This window comes from Lepisosteus platostomus, chromosome 19 (assembly GCF_059453375.1).
Source record: "Lepisosteus platostomus isolate fLepPlt1 chromosome 19, fLepPlt1.hap1, whole genome shotgun sequence".
NCBI classification, from domain to species: domain Eukaryota; kingdom Metazoa; phylum Chordata; class Actinopteri; order Semionotiformes; family Lepisosteidae; genus Lepisosteus; species Lepisosteus platostomus.
In genome coordinates this window covers 1,380,341-1,394,468 of record NC_142629.1, presented here as the reverse complement: position 1 = coordinate 1,394,468, position 14,128 = coordinate 1,380,341, and the positions used below count along the sequence as shown (strand labels likewise).

Here is a 14,128-nt window from a genome sequence, read left to right as displayed (position 1 = left end):
CTCGAAATCACGCTGCGCACTATCTTTAGGGAAGTACAGTAGTTAGCACTTCCGACTTGAATTTCGGGTTTCTGAAAGAGCTTTTCAGCAGTGGGAGGTTTCACACCGAAGGAGAGAACAGGCAACAGAACAGTTGACTTTATGAAATGCACAGAACTTTACCTAAAACATAAAACTGAGTGCGTCACAGTTAGGTTTCAGACTTCCGGAGTTGTTTGTACTACAACGAGGGTATATGACGAAACTAATCAAAGTACGAATAAAGACGCACGACCCCATCGGCTGCATTCACAGTAAATAGCAATGAAATGTTCTTTTCATTTTGGGTTTTGTTAGGTTTACGAAATTCACACACACCAGCCGGGCTAATTGTCTGGATCTGTTTCGATAGCCCTCGTACAACGTGTAACTTGAACGTTAAACGTAAGCAGCCGCCCTAGCGCTTGAGGGCGCCCTCTGTCAGGAATACTGTAGTAAATCAGTTATATATTACTAAGGCCACGAATACTATCCTTCACCCACAGCTCATCTCATTCCTCCGTGCAGGAACATTTCTCATCCCGAAGGAACACGGCAGCGCTCAGTCGTCTCCGGGAGAAGCTGTTAAACGTCCCCCCAGATAAGGGACGAAAAAGACGCGCGTCCTAGTCACATGTATTTGAGTACGTTGGAGTTTAATGTGTAAGGAAAGAAAATCTTGGTTTGTGCAACGGGCCGCTGTTGGTATTTAATTTTTAATGTAATTGTGCAAAACGCAGCATTCAGTTAGCCCTCCATTTGCTCGTCTATGGACCGCATGTTGCTCCATTGTACTTTATTTTGGACACTCAATCTGTATATACCTATGCACATTTTGCACATATTGTTTTTACAGTGACTATGAGCATATTTTGCACACACCTATGTATTTATCTTATTTATTTTGTATTGTTGTACGTATTTTAATTTTTCGTTTATTCTGATATCTGTTTTTTTTTTTGCTCGTCTTGGGCTGGACTGCTGTAATCCATCAATTTCCCTTCGGGATCAATAAAGTCTCATCTATCGATTCCTAAAAAAACAGGCGCAGGAGTCCGGCCCACCTCGGGGTGCGCCTACTCCTCCCGCTCAGCAGAGGGCGCTGTTACCTTTCCCTTCACCCGTGCGTCCCGTTTGCTTTCCTGACGGCAGCTGACGTGCGTGGTACTAAGGAGATGGCGTGACGGCGTTCAGTCCACATTTGTGGAGTCTGATTTGCATTGTTTATGTGCGAATACTAGGCTGTCAGATGGCCATGCCTTGGGACGACAGGTAATGGTAACCCCCCCTACTAAATAAGTTCTAAATTAATTTTCCTTCTCTAAAGTAGCAGTGTCGGTGCAATCGAGGAATAACTTGATAGGGGCTAGCACGTATGTTTATATATATATATTGCTCCAAGTGATGTTAACGCTAGTTGTATGTGATGGGTGAATAATGTCCGTCCGTGTGCACAGGAGCGGGGTGAGGTGGCCTCAGTGCACTGGTTTTGAAAACATGTTCTTTCTGGACCCGACACTGTGGGCATCTCTCGTTGTCACTGTGCTCCTACTCCTTCAAACCTTCAAGAACGGTGGGGGCAGAATCCGCTTTTTAGCCAAAATAACTTGTAAACTGTGTTTTGAAAAGGCGTGATGCCGACCTGCAGCGGCGCTAGTTTGTTTCTGGTCCGTGTTGGCGATTTGCGGGTTCACCTCCCTCCCTCCGTGAGCCGATTGCGCTCTTATTGATCTTTTATTGAGAGCAGGAAAAAGAGCGCCCCCCCCCCCCCATAAGATCATGGCTGCAGATATCTGTCCTGTCCTATCCCTGGGGGGATTCGCGTTGAAAAAGACTGCCTAGGGTCTAATGCATCAGGGATCGATGGAGGAGTAATTGAATACCATATAGTATTATCATGTGCAGGTTTTGAGAAACCGTCAAGTGGGCTGTCACGTACTGTACTCAGTCCTATATCACCAGAGGTGTAATCTCCATCCCCGTTTTAGTGGCTGCTCCGGGTTTATAAAACGGTGTCGAAAGACTGAGGTTTATTACTGTAATTATCTCTATTTTATGTAGCATCTTCACCGTCACAAGGCGCTTAACAATAAAACAGAGGCCAAAAGAGACGGCTGACGTCTGCACAGCTGCAGTAATTCTGGCGAATGTTCCACACGAAGAAGTAGATGTTCAGTTGTGTCTGTATTTCCAGGAGAGATTGCCTGTGAATCACAGTTTTTGTGTGAATTAATTAACCTATAATCTCCCTTCACCCCTGTCTTGGACATACCTGCTCCTAATGAAGACAAGTGTGATTCAGCTGGGAGCCCTGTGGTGTTATTACCCAACCCGATTAGCCACACAAGCTGCAGGCCCTGAGCTCTCGGGGCCCTTAAGGGTGGGGCTCGGCTCAGGCGGTCTCTGCCTGCCGTTCCCCGGGAACTGAATCTGCCCCGGCCCGACGGTGCCCCTTCTTCCTGCCTTGCTCCCAGGCGGCCCTCCTGTTTCCCTGGTGCGGCGCGGGGGCAGGCTGGAGTGGCCGGACCCCTGACCGGTTATCTCTCCCCTCCGTTCCGCAGCCCGCGGTCTCCTTAGGCGGGAGTGTCGTGGGAAGATGGACGCCATGGCCGCCCCCTCGTCCGTCACCGCCCCGCAGGCCCCCGCCCCCGCCGCGACGCCCTCCAGCCCCTCCCCCGAGGACCCCGGCTCCGCGCTGGCGCCACTGGACAGCGAGGACTACGTGTTCGTGGAGGCGCGGCACCCCAACAGGGTGCTGGAGGGCCTGAACAGCCTGCGCCTCAACAACGCCTTCTGCGACGTCGTCCTGTGCTGCGGCGGCCAGGAGTTTCCCTGCCACCGCATCGTGCTGGCCTCCTTCAGCTCCTACTTCCAGGTGGCTCAGCGGGCTGACGGGCACGTTCGGCGCGCTCGTGTGGGTGTGTGGGTGTGTGGGTGTGTGGGTGTGTCTTGGTGTGTGTGGGTGTGTGAGGGGCCTGTTAAGATGAGACATCCATCAGTGACAGGAGACACAGTATTCTAGACCCTAAATAGGCTTAATGTGTACAGTGTATACTTGTTTTGAGCTTGTGTGTGTGTGTGTGTGTGTGTGTGTGAGTGTGTGAGCACACCTTCCCCAGCCAGACAGTAGGACAGAATGCCTGAATCACAGCCCAGAGTCTTTTCAGACGGAAACTGAGGTGGGCTCGGGGGAGACAAGCAAACGGAACAGAAGTCACCCCTCTGGAGAAAGGGAAACAGCACAGTCCCTCCCCTCTAATCAGCTGGGGACCCCAGTTAGAGACCCTGGAGGCCAGCCATGCTCTTCCATTCTCTATCCATCTTCCTTAGTTACCTAGAAACCTTTATAAACGTATAGTCTGTCGCTTATTTTAGCATGTGCAACCTAGTCTGAATCTCACGGAGCTGTTTTGGCTGTGAAGTCACTTCAAGGGGGGGGCAGTTCTCCTGAGGGGTGGCGTTTGCATTTAGCTCTCCTGTCTCTGAGCAGGGTCAAGGGTGCGATCCCTGTCCCCTTTATTAATTTGTGTGTGCTCAGGAGATTCTCGCCCGGGGCGCCTTGGTGTTTTCCCAGAGTCTGCGTCGAGAGTTGTGCCCGTGCAGTGAGGTAGACGCCCTGCTGGTCCCTCTCTCCCTTTCCCCCAGGCCATGTTCTCCACGGACCTGATGGAGTCCCGGCAGGAGAGGGTGTCCATCAGCGGGGTGGAGCCGCAGATGATCGGCGTGCTGGTGAGCTACGCCTACACCGCGGAGGTGGTCATCACCAGGGCCAACGTGCAGGCCCTGCTGGCGGCCGCCAACCTGCTGGACATCATGGCCGTGCGGGAGGCCTGCTGCACCTTCATGGAGCGGCAGATGGACGAGATGAACTGCGTGGGGATCCACTGCTTCGCCGAGGCGCACTCCTGCCGGGAGCTGGAGCGCCGGAGCCTGGAGTACATCCTGCAGCACTTCAGCACCGTCTGCCGCCAGGTGGCCACTGCCCTCAGCCTCCTCCCCGTTCTCCTCCTGGCCTCTTGTGTTTCCTTGTGTTCTCAGAAACCACTGACGGTGCGGAATTTCTGGATTTAGAGAAGCTGTTTTTTATTCGTGTTATACCTGCCGATTTGGAAGAGCCGACCGCGTTTCAAGTTGCTGTGAAACCCATGCCCGCACATGGGGGAGATTCAGGAAGAGTAGGCACTCCCCTGGCCCCGCCCACCATTAGGACACTCCCCCTTTAGCGTGGCACAGGCACCGCCCCCCCTGCAGGAGGATCGGCTCTGATTAGAGGAGAGGCGTGTCCCTCAGCGACATCACCTAAGGCCAGCCCAGCAAACTCCCAGCCCCAAGGGCTTTAAGTGGTCCTGTTCAGAGCCGTGTCATCGTTGTGTTCTGTGTTCTGTGTCCCAGTGTATGTGCTGATGGTGATGCTCTGTTTCCCCCTGGCAGGAGGAGTTTTTGTCGCTGTCTGCCGACAAGCTGACGGAGATAATCGCCAGCGATCACCTCAACGTGCCCAAGGAGGAGACTGTCTTTGAGGCGGTCATGCTGTGGCTGGAGAAGAGCGCCTCCCGCAGGCAGAGCTTTGAAAAGGTATCCAGGGTGTCTCGTCGCCGAACTTTGCCGCGGCCTTTATTGAATAGACGTTTCCCGGGATAAGTGCATCGGCTACGGTGCTGGTTATAACAAAGTGCTTGGTGTGCTGCTCATTGCATCAGTTAAACTGTCTCTGAGCTTGAACGCCGTGGTCTCGGGGGCAAGTGCAGGGCCTGCTGGACCTCTGAGCTCAGCAGTAGCTCAGTGTGGCTCAGAGCAGCAGGAGTGTTGTGAGTTCACGCCACTGAAGGCTGCTGCCAGGGCCCAGGCAGGGACAGACACCTCCGCCGGGTCTCTACAATTGGATTATTAAAGCTCTCGGATCGGGGCTCGTTTTATTCAATAGGTTTTAACACTGATCCTCCGGAGGAGGCGGATTTGTCGGGCAACTGTCCCTTACGTGCCGCCCTGGCCTGCAGACGATCACTGAATCCTGCTGGGCTTGTAAGCAATTTAGCGCCCAGAGCTGTAGCTCTGTCTTGGATTTTGCAAACAGCAGTCTGACCCCTGGGCAGCGCAGTGACAGCTGCGGCGAGTTTGGAAGGCCGCGAGGCTGGTCCATCGTGGGGCCCCGGTGTGGAACGTGCCTGCCGTTGGGATGTGTGGGAACAGTACGCCGTCTGCGAGTTTGTCCGGATGATCGCGGGGGGCCGAGAGGGGGTTCCCCTTGCCTCGGTGTAGCGCGGAGTATTCCAGCCTGCTCCCGCCCCGTGCGCGCGGAACTGAGCCTGGGCTGTCCCGCAGGTGCTGGAGCACGTCCGCCTCCCCCTCATCAGCCCCTACTACATCCACGACGTCATCGAGTCCCTGGGCGTGGTCCGGGAGTCCCTGCAGTGCCAGAGGCTCATCTCCGAGGCCAAGGACTACATGCTGCTGCAGGACCGGCGCGGGGAGCTCTTCGGCCCACGGACCCGGCCCCGCAGGTCCACCGGTACGCCGCCCCCCCCCGGGGCACTTCCTGCCGGCGTGTGAGCGGACGCGGGGGAGTGACCTCATCCTTGTCTGGTTTTACCTTCAAGCCGAATAGTGCAAGCCTGTTGTTCATTTTGTGTGTGTGTGTGTGATTAAAAGAGGTGAGTGGATAAAGCAGCCTGTGCGAGTGTATTACTTCTGTGGCATGTTGCCTTCAGACCTTCAGGGCCCTGTGACTTTCCTGCAGGTGCCAGTGGTTTTCTTCCTTCGTCTTGACACGTGTCCCCCGTGTACCCCGTGGCCGGCCAGTGTCTCATTCTGGGTGTGGCAGGGCGGACAGTGTCAAGTCTAGCCCTGTGTCCTGGCGCCGAGTTCGTGATTAGGCTCCGGATCGCCGTGACTGTCTTGCGGGTGAAGAGGCTGTGGTTTGATGGATGGAGGTCTCGGGGTTCAGTGGGGTTCGGTGGGGTTCGCGGTGGGGCCAGCCAAGGGAAACCCCTGCAGCTCGGAATGACCGCGCGTCTCTCCGCAGGCACAGCCGAGGTGATTGTGACGGTCGGGGGGGAAGACGACAAGGTGGTCCTGCGCAGCGTGGAGAGCTTTGACCCCGTCACTGCCCAGTGGAAGTCGCTCGCCTGCCTGCCCTTCGCCGTGAGCAAACACGGCCTGGTAGTGTCAGGTACCACCGCAGAGACCTGCCCGGGCTGCGTTTCGTCCTCCGGGCTCACGGCATGAGAGGAGGAGAGGCAAAACACAGCATGGGGTTTTCTTCTCTCTCCTTTCCAGCATGGGATAAACGTTAACTTGTTCCTTTGTCGGCTACGCATGCTGACGCAGCTCCCTACTTGAATGTGCAACCATGACCACTGAAATCAATCGGCGGTACCGTTTTCAACGTCGATAGTGAGGTGGCTTTCGGTGTCCCACGGTGACTTATTTCGCTTACCAAGGATCAGATGGGTGTCCCCCTGCAAGCTGAAATGAGTTGTTGTCCAGATGAAGTGTCCCCGCAGTGTGGAGGGAGACCCGGCCGTCCTGAGCGCGCTCTCCGCTCTTCCCCCAGGCTCCACGCTGTACCTGGCCGGGGGCGAGTTCCCCGACGGCTCCGCCAGCCGCGAGATGTGGCGCTACGATCCCTGCTTCGACTCCTGGCTGGAGATGGCGCCCATGAACGTGGCTCGCTCCGAGCTGGGTGGGCACCCGGGGGTCTTCCGGGGGGGCCCCAACGCGGCACGTTTGACGTCGTCTCGGCACGGGCCGTAGGGATGGGTAGCCTTGATGCGTTGGGTGACTCCTGCAGCCCAGCAAAAGCACGACTCTGGGCATCTTCCTAGTACTCGGCTGTACAGTATGTTTGACCGGGTCTGTGTGGGTGTTGAATCACTGCAGGTCTGTCGTGACCCGTCCTCCTGTTGTTGGGATTTTACGTGAGGGTAGGGTTCTGGAAGGGTTCTTCAAAGCGTTAGTGAATGATTGAATGATTGAGTGAGAGAGTGAATTCGTGCACGAGTCCGTGCCTGGAATGAGAGAGTGAATTCGTGCACGAGGCCGCGCCGGGAGTGAGAGAGTGAATTCGTGCACGAGGCCGCGCCGGGAGTGAGAGAGTGAATTTGTGCACGAGGCCGTGCCAGGAGTGAGAGAGTGAATTTGTGCACGAGTCTGCGCCGGGAGTGAGAGAGTGAACTGGTGCACGAGGCCGCGCCGGGAGTGAGAGAGTGAATTCGTGCACGAGGCCGCGCCGGGAGCGAGAGAGTGAATTCGTGCACGAGTCTGCGTCGGGAGTGAGAGAGTGAATTCGTGCACGAGTCTGCGTCGGGAGTGAGAGAGTGAATTCGTGCACGAGTCTGCGTCGGGAGCAAGAGAGTGAACTGGTGAATCTGTGGGTGACAGGAGCTCGGTGTGCCTGTTCCTCCCGCAGGGCTGGCCATGCTGGACGGCTTCGTGTTTGCGGTCGGGGGCTGGGAAGGCCACTCCAGGCTGGACTCGGTGGAGTGCTACGACCCCCACACCAACACCTGGTACTTCGTGGAGTCCATGAAGATGGCGGTGACCAGCCCAGCGGTGGTGGCCCTGGATGGGCTGCTGTATGTCACGGGTACGAGAGGCCGGCGCCCTGCTGAGAAGCACCCAGAAGCCCAGGGTGCGGGCCAGCGATGTCCTGAGCACATTGAGACCGCATCATCGGCCCATCGTCTTTTCTAAAGTTTGCAGTGCCCTTGAGATGTGGCCATGTTTTTCTTAAGGCCCATCTCGCCAGATAAGTATTTTCACAAGCGTTTGAATTCCCCTTCTGGGGAACGACGGGGGAATGTACACAGGACTCCGTCCTGCCTTCCTCTCTCCTCTGAACGGGCAGTAAGTGCCGTGGCACATTAACGGCCAGGGATTGCGTACGTCTCCTCTTGCCCTGTAGGGGGAGCTGTTCTGGAGGATGGCGATGGCATGGACTTGGCTCAGGTGTACAACCCCAAGCTCTGCAGCTGGACCGAGGTGGCGCCCATGCAGATTGCCCGCTCTGGCTCCGCAGCCTGCATCCTGAAGGGCAAGATTTACGTCATCGGTGAGAATAACGTTCAGTGTCATCGCTGTTCTGTTCAGCATGTCTTCGGTGATTATTGAGGGAATTATAGTAAAACCCCACACTGTGCAAAAAAAGGCAGGTCTATTCTGGTAGAAGACAAGTTTTTTTTCTTTTCACTTAATGCTTTGATTGAACATGGACGTCTGATCTAGTTATTTTAACAAGCGGGTGGTGGCTGGGACTTTGGTTGGGCCGAGTTTGTTCTCTCGTGCCTCTGTACTTCCTGCTTTCCCTGACAGGGGGCTGGCACGCCTCTACGGAGAACACGGATAAGGTGGAGTGCTACGACCCCAAAACCAACCAGTGGACCATGTGCGCCCCCATGAAGGAGAGGCGGTACCGGCCCGGCGTGGCCGTCGTGGACGGCCGGATCTATGTGCTGGGAGGGGAGGAGGGCTGGGACAGGTGGGTGACCCCGCCGTGCGCACCGGCGGGCACAGCGCTCTGGCGCTGCGCGGAGTCTGACCCCCGCCCGTGCCCCCCAGGTACCACGACACCATCGAGCGGTACTGCGAGGAGGCGGACGCCTGGGAGATCGTCGGCGAGATGCCCACCAGCCGCAGCTGGCTGAGCTGCGTGTCCCTGCAGGTGAGGAAGGACGCCCGCGGCGCCTGCCGGCCTGGCATGGCCTCGGACCGAGAGTTCCCTGCGAACTGAGTGCCCTCCTGGCCGGAGGCCCCGTGAAGCCCAGACTCCAGACTCCGCCAAAGAGCCGGCTCCCGCTCGGCAGGAAGTTCCACTCGCACAGGGGAGCTGGAGCATTGCATGCTGGGACCCTCAGAGCAGACCAGCTCTGCCTGGTGTGGGGGTCAGGTGGACGGCTTGGACTGGAAAAGACTGCTGTTGGTAGGTCCCAGAAGCTGATCGAAGTGTTACTGTGGGTTTTTTTTTTTATTTGTATTTTTCCTAGTTGCCATGTTGCCACGCACTGTTCAGTCTGTCAAGGAGTTAAGCTCCCCGGGATGATCCATGGGATCGGATCGGCTTAATGGAAAACTCCCCCCGGAGGAGTGCTTGGTTTTGCCCATGGAGCCGGCACTGCGTTGCTGCCATGTGTGGCCAGCGGGCGGGGAGGCTAGGAGCTCTCAGCCGCACTTGGATAATTGAATCTGTGACCACAGCGAGGAGCGGCAGGGACAGGAAATCGCACACGAGCTCAACAGCACGCTGGAAATCCATCACGCGGGTTTTTTTCAGCTGCAAGACAACCTTTAGGAGCCTGCTTTTTTTTAAGTGCAAAGACGGCCAAAATAAGTCATGTAGGTGGTTTCAGTGATGTCATTCTTGAAGTTACCCTCCTTTTGTGTTTTTGTGCGGTGCCGAAATTTTTTAAAGGTGAACGCTAAACCAAGCCTGTTTGGTTTGATTCCTTACCTTAAACAAACTAGCCAGGTTCACCTGTCTGCAGCTGCCTTGCTCATCGATGTGACTTGTTTTAGACGTTATGTGATCAGGACTCATAAGTGCCACTACATGTTGTAAAATAGTCTTTCTGTATCCTGATTTACGGGGAAGCGTTCCCTAACTTCGGTCACTCCCTATCCTGATGCAAACAGTACGGTTTTAATCAATAACTTCAATGATCATAAACTCTTAGCCACAATGGCATGGGTTTGTGCATTACAGTAATAAATCATAGTAATTCTTTTTATCAGGTTAATTAAAGACTGGTTGCCCTGGACAGAAGCTCATAGTTTTAGATCTTAATCTTAATAGTTGATATTCCTAACATGGCTTTGGTTGTCAGTACATTTCAATTTTCAATAAACAGCATGCCTTCTAGTGGTAAGAATGATCTCAGAATTACTTTAATATAACTGTAATATTATGAGACTAAAATAAGTTATGCTTATTTCAGGGCAATTTATGTATTTCCAGTTACAAATTCCAGTGTAACATAAAACAGTTTGTCACTATTGCATGTCAATATGATGCTTCTCATATGGTATTAACAGAAGACTTTACAATCAGTGAGGTTTGTGCTGTGTTGTCAGATCTACAGTTTTAGTATCGAAGGTGAACTGTGAACTCTTATCTAGGGACAGATTTATGTTGTTTAAAACACCAGTAAAAAGGGGAATTTGATATGCAAATTATTTCAAGGCAGGATTCTTTGCTCTTTTTCTTGTATTTGAAGTCCTTAAACCAAGTGCATGGAATACAGCTGTTCTCAATGGTTTTGATCAGCACCCATTTGCAGGAAAAAAGCTGAAGTACCTCAGTGCTCATGACACTTTCAGATTAAATGACATCTTTGCTGCTCCTGTGACCCCTATGTCACTGTGAAATTATATTAATACTTATTACTGTATTGTTTTGTTTTTTTTAAAACCCACTGTCCTGAGCCATGACCTTTGGAATTTTTCATTGCCAAGTGAAGACATTGTGTACGTGCTGAGCTTTCCTTACATGGATGTTTTGCGTTAAGTATACTTAGTAAGGTGCTTCAGTTAAAGGGCATATCAGTGACTTAATGAGGTGTGGCATGAGTGTTAATACTGTCATTTAGTAATGACATCTCTACTTTCTAATCTAGCTGGCTGGTGAGTAACTGTTATTTTTGATTGGGTATTTAAAATGTTTTGGTGAAGCTGTTGCTGTTGGTTCACTGGTGTGTGTGTTTTCTCTGAAGAATTGTGCCAATTGTTTTGCTCAATCCTGCATTCTGAGTGGCCTGTTTGTTAGTGATTGTGAAATTAGTGGGCAGGGAGCACAAAGTATGCAACATGTAGCTTTTTTGCCTTTCAGAGTGGTTTCATATAGCACACCTAAAATAATTGTGCTTTAGGGATCATTCTTTTGGGCTTTTTGTGATGATCCTGAACTAGCTGCTCTTAAGTTAAGGCAGTACGGTGAAATCCTGGTAAAGTAAGTACTGCAGAACCAACAACCCTCTAGGGTCAGGTCTGTTTGCCTCTTACTGCTCCCTTACACTTTGTCTCACGGTTCCTTCTGTTAATGTTTATTTCTGCTGTGCCTGAACACAGGGTGACCAATGCCACTGCAGGCAAGGAGCTGCCTCAGACCAGAGTGGTTTTATTGGGTCGAGCTTGTGCTGCGAGTTCTTCCTTTATGTCTTGGTAGTCAGATGAAATATTGTATTGCCACAACCCCGCTGAACCTTTCACTTACGGTAGTCTTTTTCTTCTAAAACGTGGCGAGTTAACACTGTGCTTTTGTTACTATTTCAGTGCGGTTACCTAAACCTCACTCATTTTTTGTAAGAGATAACGTTTCTGTGGAATAAAGTGCTATTGAAGGTTTAGATGGCTTTACTGCTTCATTAATGGATTTGTAATGGCATGGAGTGTGTAAATCCTGCAAGACTTCATACCCGTTTATGCACATATAAGCCAAACTTGGTATTGAAATGCTTCCGCAGGATTTAAACTAGGTATTACGGCACAAAACTGTCAGCTAATTTAAACATTGCTGCCCTTTCCCCTGCTACCTTCATCACCTCTGCGTGTAACAGAGTGGAGCCAGCAGTCCAGCAGAGCGGCACACGAGACTCGTCTTCCTGATGCAAGATGAGATTAGTAGGAAATGCATGGTCCACTTTGGAACTGGACAGATTCCAGTCATTAAAGGCATTGTTCACTTATACCCCAATCCACTGCAATCCATCTGCCAAACTTACCTTCCAGATGTGGCTTTAGATTTTCCCCCAAGTTGAAGGTCCATTGGTCATCAGGTACCTTTCAGAGCTGCATTGCTACTGAATCTTTAGTTTGAATCTCGAAATGTCATACCCTCTAAAACTTGATCATTTTTGTTTTAGATTCACTGCAACACTGAAACTTAAATTTTATTTTTAATAGTCTAAAAAAAAAAACAGCATCCAATTTTTTTTTCCCCAAGTTACACTTATTCCATTGACAAATACTGTAAACAGATTGGAATGACAGGACAACAGCCAAGTCCATTCACTCTGGGAACCAGGGGCAGAGGATAATTCACTTCATCCCTCCCCAACTATATACATACTTTCAAGAACATCGTTTCTCACCCTCGTCTTGTGGGCCAAGCTAAAGTAAATCAACAGTGCTACTCTGCCCTCTCAGACCAGGAGTCTCTCGATCGCCATCTGCACAGACTGGATCTGGGGCTTGAGCTGGGAGCCCTCCTTGATGGTGACGGAGGTGGCGATGACGGGCCGGGAGACGCCACAGGCGCGGCCCAGGGCCTGCTTGGAGCGCACGAAGACGTAGGGCACGTTCTTGTCCTCGCACAGCAGCGGCAGGTGGAGGATGATCTCGAGGGGCTCGGCGTCGGCGGCCATCACGATGAACTCCGCGATGCCGCGGTTCAGGGTTTTAGTGGCTGGTGGGGGGAAAAACAAGTCAGAAATTTAAGCACAACAGGTTGTTTTCATTTAAATGTACCCAATTCCTTGCACTTGCAGTATAATGAAGTGGGAAGTTAAAAAAAAACATCAAATTTATGATGCACAATGCCAGGAGCTCCTGAAAGTCTGGATGTGCTTAATGTGATTTAAAGGCTCATTTGAAGGACGCTTCAAAATACTGCTGCTGCTGCTGGCTATGTGAACGCAGCAACAACATACGTCCTTAAGACAGACGCAGGCAGTTATATCGTCTATTCCATGTTCTCCGACATTGTCCAGTTGTCTTTGTGGACCATGCATGAAAGGAGATGCATTTTCCACTTTTATCATACCAGCTGACCTGCTAGGGCCATGCACTTTCCACAGCTCAAAGACCGACAGTCAGGCCCCCGAAGAGAGTGGTTGTGGTACTAAACTAAACTTTTATTCCCCTCTGTTCATGCAAGTTAAAAAAAAAAGAGAGAGCCACAGAACCATCTAGCAGTCAAGCTAGATCAAAGCACAGGCCTCCTGACCTTCATTGGCTCCCTTCCTCAGCTGCTTGTAGTTGGCTGCCTGCTGCACCAGGTCCAGGATGGTTTTAGTCAGTGTGGCATCAGCCAGGGGGTAGGCCTTGGGGTTCACTTCCGGGTCAGTCTGAGGAGACAGGAAGCGGGTGGTCAGAACCCTCGATTAAGAATTCTCCTCGTGCACTCACGGCTCATCCTGTCCAACACTAATGAACACTACTGGGACAACATTCTCACACACTTATAATCACACGCTTTCACTATCTCTTACTTATTCCATAAAAGTAGACTAGATCGCTGCAGAACCGTAAACCCAATCCTAGTCTGGATTAGTGATGAGACAAATAAACACCGCATTAATAAACTGAACCACCCCTCGTTTTTCGAATCAACAAGATTCGTAATAAACCCCAGCCTATTTCAAAACGCCTTTAAAAGGCACGTGATGGAGAGCGCTATAAACCAAGATCCACCGCATACAACCCCACCAGTCCGATTTTAGTGCGCTGTGAAAAACCAAGCCATTCGTTAGCACACAAAAAAAAGCATCGCCTGTACTTAGCCGACAATTCAAGCACGACCATCCAGTCAGCACCGAGACACGTGGTTCGGAGCTCCAGCAGCCCGCACAAACACGCCACCTCTCCCGTCCCCGGCTGCCCCACGGTTCACGGCCACGCAGGCCCGATCCGAGGCGGTGGACGAGCAGGGTGGACCGGAGTCCGGAAGGGCTCGGCCAAGAGAGAGCCACGGCTACACGCCGTGCGAGAGACGGGCTGGGAGTCTGGTTGTCGGCCGCCGCCTCTCCGCGCCGGGAGGGATCATAATTAACCGCCCGGGTCGCTTGCTTACCATCGCTACAGCAGGAGATCAGACAGACGGACAATCTGGGTTAATTCTTGTGTCCTCTCGGCGTGTGCTTCACAGAGGACCTTTCACAAATATTTTGTTTTTCGGTGGTAGTCACAACAGCACTAAGCAGCCCGTCAACGTCCCGCCAGCGTTTATTGACCCCCACAATGCCACAGGAGAGACATGTGCGCGCACATTAATACACTCGGAAGCGGAAGTACGCCAGGAGATTTCTGCGTACCCTTGAAAAGGAACGGCGAGGAAACATGAGCGCATTGACGTTGGTTCTGCTATTGTAATGAAAATATCTATTGGGACCAAGAAATGAAT

The 14,128-nt window shown here is 52.2% G+C and overlaps 2 protein-coding genes across 4 annotated transcripts; one reads left to right on the top strand and one right to left on the bottom strand.

The window, feature by feature from the left end:
• The first annotated feature begins 183 nt into the window (after nt 1-183).
• LOC148644798 (kelch-like protein 24) lies at nt 184-11,354 on the top strand. Of its 3 annotated transcripts, XM_088612308.1 has the most exons (14): nt 334-470; nt 547-662; nt 1,064-1,290; nt 2,580-2,893; nt 3,664-3,990; nt 4,450-4,593; nt 5,341-5,527; nt 6,041-6,187; nt 6,572-6,700; nt 7,427-7,603; nt 7,922-8,068; nt 8,329-8,494; nt 8,575-8,677; nt 9,000-11,354. In XM_088612308.1, exons 4-14 carry the CDS (start codon nt 2,615-2,617, stop codon nt 9,039-9,041), a joined length of 1,848 nt encoding a protein of 615 aa, XP_088468434.1. In that variant the 5' UTR covers nt 334-470; nt 547-662; nt 1,064-1,290; nt 2,580-2,614; the 3' UTR covers nt 9,042-11,354. The 3 variants fall into 3 exon arrangements, with proteins under 3 accessions (XP_088468433.1, XP_088468434.1, XP_088468432.1); XM_088612306.1 differs by having other exon boundaries at nt 8,575-11,354; XM_088612307.1 differs by lacking the exons at nt 334-470; nt 547-662 and adding an exon at nt 184-293 and having other exon boundaries at nt 8,575-11,354.
• A 536-nt stretch (nt 11,355-11,890) lies between these two features.
• LOC148644797 (NHP2-like protein 1) lies at nt 11,891-13,995 on the bottom strand. Its single transcript, XM_088612331.1, has 3 exons — nt 13,799-13,995; nt 12,953-13,073; nt 11,891-12,412 (listed from the first exon to the last, which is right to left on the bottom strand). The coding sequence occupies exons 1-3, from the start codon at nt 13,799-13,801 to the stop codon at nt 12,150-12,152; spliced, it is 387 nt and encodes a 128-aa protein (XP_088468457.1). The 5' UTR covers nt 13,802-13,995; the 3' UTR covers nt 11,891-12,149.
• Between the last annotated feature and the right edge of the window lie 133 nt (nt 13,996-14,128).